This window comes from Pholcus phalangioides, unplaced genomic scaffold (genome assembly GCF_987345545.1).
Source record: "Pholcus phalangioides strain wild (caught in Gottingen) unplaced genomic scaffold, Ppha-v1.0 ptg000013l_1, whole genome shotgun sequence".
NCBI classification, from domain to species: domain Eukaryota; kingdom Metazoa; phylum Arthropoda; class Arachnida; order Araneae; family Pholcidae; genus Pholcus; species Pholcus phalangioides.
Window position 1 is genome coordinate 16,431,865 of NW_028301606.1, and position 5,898 is coordinate 16,437,762.

Here is a 5,898-nt window from a genome sequence, read left to right on the forward strand (position 1 = left end):
ATTTGGAAAACAGATGACAGCACTTCGTGAACATGAAACATGTATAGCTCACATATTAGGAACATGTTATAGTGACACACTTGCATCAATTTTTTAGAAATTCTCTAGAGCAATGCTAAGGAGATACACATGAACAGTAGATAAAACAATGATTTGAATCCACAATGTCTGAATCAGAGCCATATCTAGAAGGTAGGGCAGTAGTATCAAGAAGGAAGGTATTACTGTCATGGACAGTAATGAAGAGTCAGCAAATTTTAGGTGCGGAATTTCAAAAAAGTGATTTTTACTTCAAAACATGATGAAAACAACATATTTGTTATAGAATAATGAAGTTTTTTTTACAGCCAGGGTGGGACGGAGAAATCAAGTTTGCCACTCCTAAAAAAAATCCTAGTTAAGGCCTTGACTTGAATACCAGGCTGCACAACAGATTCAAATATTCTGAATAACAAAAGAATACAAATTGAATGTTGGGGAACATGAAATGAATCGGAAACACCTTCTGTTTATCCACAAACAGCTTTATTCAGAAACAAAAAAATACAATATAAAATTCTGCTTTCAAATTGTTATTATTCTCACCATAAGAGAACACCCCCGAGACAACAAAAAGATACAAATATTCATAAAATGCAGAGCGCAGATGAGAAATATTTAGCATATTGGTACATAAAATTCCATCATTTACAATATATTCCATTCACCATGAGAATGAGCTTATGAAAAATATTATGTTTTACACTTTATGCATCAAGGAACTAAGACTTTATCTGATACCATGATAGCTGGACATAATAAATATGAGTATGCACTCTCATTAAAAATGACCCAGAGTGTACAGTAACTGCACACTCTGGGTTTGCGTTGGCTGTGAAACTTTTGGTCAGAATACCAATGCTTTACTTGCAATGGCAATTAGTCTTAGATTCGCCAAGCCCTTGTGTAACACGAAATGAACCAAGCACTAGTTTTCCCATATTTCGAGTGATTCATCCAGATTGACAAATCAGGGGAAAAAATTTGGTGTTAGCAAAATTTTTTAGGAGCCAAGCATAATAAAATTTTCTAAAGTTTAATTCACAATAATCTATATATATAAAATTCAGTTTCTGTCTGTGTGTATGTATGTTCTCTATACAAATCTACAATTTTAGATCGAACGTCACCAAATTTTACATATATATGCCAAATGGGACGCGACTTGAACGATAGGCTACTTTAAAAGTTTGTCAGAGCATGGTAAAAAACTGTCTGGCAACAATGGTTTCTGGGCCTCAACAATCACTTTCAGAACGTTTACTTTGGTTACCGTGGTTCCCTAGCAATGCGTTTCAGATGTATATGCCTTTACAATGGGATTTGTCACTTCTTTAATGCTGCCTGTATATGTATATAATAGTTCATGCCTTCATAATGGTTTGTTACTTTGTCTCAATCCTCTCGGTAATTGAAGAAAACCCCAGGCAGCGCCGGGTATTATACAGGGTGATCAGCGAATAAGCCCTTATTTCAAAATTAAATATCTCTACAACAAAGATCAATAGAATTATGCGGTAAATGGTACGTTTATTAGCAAAACTGTAAGAATGTTGTACAGAAATTTCGAAAATTTAGTGTTTTTTTTTTAATATTTTAAAATTAAAAAAAAACTGGAGATTTTGGGGTTCTAAAAATCCTTATTTGTGTGAAGAGAAACCACTGCATTCGCCTAAAGTTACTGCATGGGCCGCGGTATGCGCCATGTCTGCTGACAAATTGTTCCAAAATTGTAACGTAACGTTCAGTAGTAATCGTTTCTCGCACGAAGAAGGGGCCGATAATGCCTCTGGCACATACCGCAGCCCATGCAGTAACTTTAGGCGAATGCAGTGGTTTCTCTTCACACAAATGAGGATTTTCAGAACCCCAAAATCTCCAGTTTTTTTTTTTTTTTAAATTTTGAAAAATTAAAAAAAAACGAAATTTTCGAAATTTCTGTACAACATTCTTACAGTTTTGCTAATAAACGTACCGTTTACCGCATAATTCTATTGATCTTTGTTGTAGAGATATTTAATTTTGAAATAAGGGCTTATTCGCTGATCACCCTGTAGCTGGTTCACAATAATAATATTTACAATAACTTTTTTTTTCTTCGGTAACACTGTCCCATGTCCCTAAATGCCGACATAAATTTTAAAATTTATCATGAGCCTTTAATTATAATCACACATAACAAAATTTAAGGAGCCAAAACCAGGTTTTTAGTTGACCTAGCACCTAGGATTTGTTCTGATATGCATGTAATGAATGAATGAACGCCAGAACTTTGCCACTGGATTTATCCTGTTGCCAAGATCTCTTTTAGCCCAGCTTTGTGACAGAGTCCGGAACACTTTATTTTGATATGCATATGCTAAATGACACAAGATATTTCAAATGTGCATGAACATGTGCATATATTTAGAGCAACGCAAATATTCAACTGAAATTATGTTGCTGTGGAATTGTATATTTTCATTAGAGTCTCCTGAAAATGGTACAAAACTTAACCACTCGCAAATCTGATTTTTGTGATAGCACAAACCCTCAAAGCAGATGCTGAAAATTGTGACATAGGACTGAAGATGCTGATGTACTCTAATTTACCTCGGTCCAGGTTATTGGCCAAATCTGGGTCCTTTTTGAGTGGAAAAAAAAGTGGGTCCCTCTAGAAAAAAAAAATTAACTCTCAACTGGCGGAGATTGGGGTCATTTTGGTGGGGTCAACATTGCTCAACATGCCACTCTTGAGAAAGAAATGCATCCGGTGCATCCTGTTATCAGTACCTTTCAAACTAGTTGTTTAAATGTGTTTGACAAATTTATGAGAGTTGTTCTATTTTTTCATTCGTCGAAGTTTCCATGGGGTCATAATGGCCCCACCTCACCATTAGCGTAAGACATTTTGTGCGGGAGTGTTGAGATTGAAATGTTGTTTCGGAGAGGAGCACCAGCTTCCGCAATTACGGTTTCAAACTAATGGTGAAACATTGGATATCCAAGGTGAACATGAGGATAGTAGTCTTAGTAAATTGTACTGTGAGATTCAATATGTCAAGGTGTTGTTTGCAAGTACAGCGTTTCCGACTTAGAATAAGATCAATTTTGGCGGTTGTGAAAATATAGTGAACATAATTTTAATTTGTAAGTCTTATTTTCCGAGTATATTTCAATCATATCTGTTCATTTCTTAATCATGAAAGTTGCATTCAAAAAATTTAATATGTAATTAAAAAGTCATGTATCCCTCTATTTTTTTTGAAGAAAATTTTTGGGAAAATAATTACAGAAATTCGAAAAATATCTAGTGAACTAATTGATAGATGAATGTAAAAAACTCATTGCTTTCATGAAGACTCTTTATGTTAATTTTTAAATGCATTAAAACTTGCTGGGGTGTAAATGGTACCATGATGCCAGTTACGCTCAGAATTTTCACAACGCTAGTTAAGGGTTAAAGTATAGTTCCTATTGAATCAAATAAACGATTCATTTCCTAAACATCTAGAAATAATTGTTCACAATCAAAAGATTCATTGAAAAAAAGATTAATTTACCAGCTTATAACTAGGTTCTTCAACTTTCATTGTTTACTATCAGAGAAAAAAAATGTATTTAAGTGCTCCATGGGATAAGTTAATGACATTTTTGTGTCTTTTTCCGAAATTCCGGGTATTTGACATGCTATAGCGCCATCTCTGAGGACAATCATTGCTGCTGCAGAACAATATTGGTAAAAACTTCAGCAAGAAAATACCTCACTCTCTACAGCAGGCATCTTCAACCCATTACTCCCGAGCACCACGGTGTCCCTCAAGTGCTTAGAATGCTCATATCCAATTTTGTGCTGCTGTATATTCAGTTTTCATTTGCATTTCAGCACTAATTTTTTGTTTTTTGTTTACATTGTCCACGGTGTTAAACTGCTTCTGTTGGGCAGGCCCGTCATTTAGAGGGGGAGCGTTGCCCCTCCCCCGGCTTTTGAAAATACACTAAAAATGGTATATATATATATACAAATACATACATTGAGTACATGTGCTTTGCCCCCCCCCCCCCCCCCCGGAAAAAGTTGAAATGACGGCTCAACAGCGGGGCCGTCATTTCACAACAACTTCAATCAATGCAGAGTTGATTTCCCACTGAATTTGATTTCGTATTTTGATGATTTTTTTTTTAATTAGGTAGTACCTGCCTATTTTCCATTCAATTCTGTGAATGTAAGGATTCAGATTATTCCTATTTATAATGGGGATTATAAAATGTGTTGATGGTCTTTGGATTATTCTGATTTATAAAGAGTAGATTATAACCATGGCATAGAGAAAGGAGGATTAAAAAAAAGGAAAAACAGCAATTGTGCAGTGGCAAAAGAAAAGTTTATTTCTGTAAGTTATGTGTAAGGTTGCAATCTCACGTGTTGGCACCCATAAGGGTAAGTTATAAACTCAGTTTTTACCCGCCCAATGTAACTGAGTATAGAGGCTGTAGTAACATAAAGTAGAGCTACTAGTATACTCGCACAATGTAATCGAGCCTCATAGTTACAAAATACCAGCAAGAAAATGACCGAAACATGAATTGCGTGTTACATTATCTACACAATATGAACGGTTCCAATGAAATATAAAGTCTCGTGTAAACACTCGTTAATAATAACAAGGGTTATAAGTCACCCAATGGGGCTTGATCTTATCTTTCGCTTTATCATCACTCGTGAAAAGCGATTTAAGAGCAGCACTCGCTTTAGGGTCTTTAGCGATACTGTATTCAGGTTGGGCTTTTTCAGGTAACAGCAATTTCTTCGACGTCACACCATTCGTCACACCGTTCTTCACAGATTCAGCGGTTTTCGCTTGTTTTGTGGAACTAGCCGGCTTGCTCGGTCCTGGTTCTTCTTCGCTGGTTTTCGGCTTTTTCTCGTCGCACGATGATGACGTCGATGCTTGTGCCAATTTCCTCTTCTTGCGTTCCAGCTTGGCTTTGGCCCGTCTCTCTTCCATGGCTTTCTTGAGGGCCGCGACTTCCTCGTCGGTGCCATTGAGGACTATGAGATCGCTCTCATCGACGGGCTGACCACACTTGTGGCAGACATCCGACTTGACTTCCTTGATGGCTTTGTCGGACAGCACGCACCCGCACTTCCAGTAGAAGCAGAACTTTTGCTTGCCGTTCATTTCGAGGCCCGTGACGGGACAAACGAACCTGGAGGTGTTGACATCGACGTACTGGTCGCCCTTATTGGGGGCGTCCTTCTCTTCGGCCTTGTAGCCAGTGCGGTCGGTGAGGTTGAGCTCCTTCACGTCGGAGAGGTTCCTGATGTGGCTCTTGACGAACTCTTCGCCCTTGGACAGCAAGTGCTCGATCACGACCTCCTTGTTGTACAACTTCCCGAGCTCGCAAGAGACTATGGGCTTCCTCAGCGGTTGCTGGGACATGGCGCAGTGCTTCCACTTGGCGACCTTCTCGGCGTTTTTGTCGACTTTCTCGGGCTTCTTCTTGACGCGCACGAGTTCGTCTCTACGTGGTATGGTTCCGCCATCGCATCCCATTTCTGTTTCCAATACGGATGCGGAATGCAAAAATCGACACCAAAACAACCACAGTGTAATACTGTTCAATGCTCAACGTACGAAAAGCAGTATTCGTTGGTTTCAAAGTCGTTGTTGCCATTGAGCAGAAGAATACATTATTTTAGGTTACTTGAAATATAGAGGACAGCACTATTTTCGGATAGACCATGAGATTATTTATAAACTGACCATACTTTCTTGAGAGATATTGGTATTTTAAATACGGTACGCTGCCAATTATCGCCAAAAATGATGGCAAAAGTAAGCAAAGTTGCCAAGCATTGCAAAAATGACCACAAAA

General features: G+C 37.9%; 1 protein-coding gene across 1 annotated transcript; it reads right to left on the reverse strand.

Annotated features, from left to right (window-relative positions):
• Positions 1-2,858: 2,858 nt before the first annotated feature.
• On the reverse strand, positions 2,859-5,671 carry LOC149078670 (replication termination factor 2). The gene has a single exon (XM_089240811.1). The coding sequence runs from the start codon at positions 5,574-5,576 to the stop codon at positions 4,674-4,676; it is 903 nt and encodes a 300-aa protein (XP_089096937.1). The 5' UTR covers positions 5,577-5,671; the 3' UTR covers positions 2,859-4,673.
• Between the last annotated feature and the right edge of the window lie 227 nt (positions 5,672-5,898).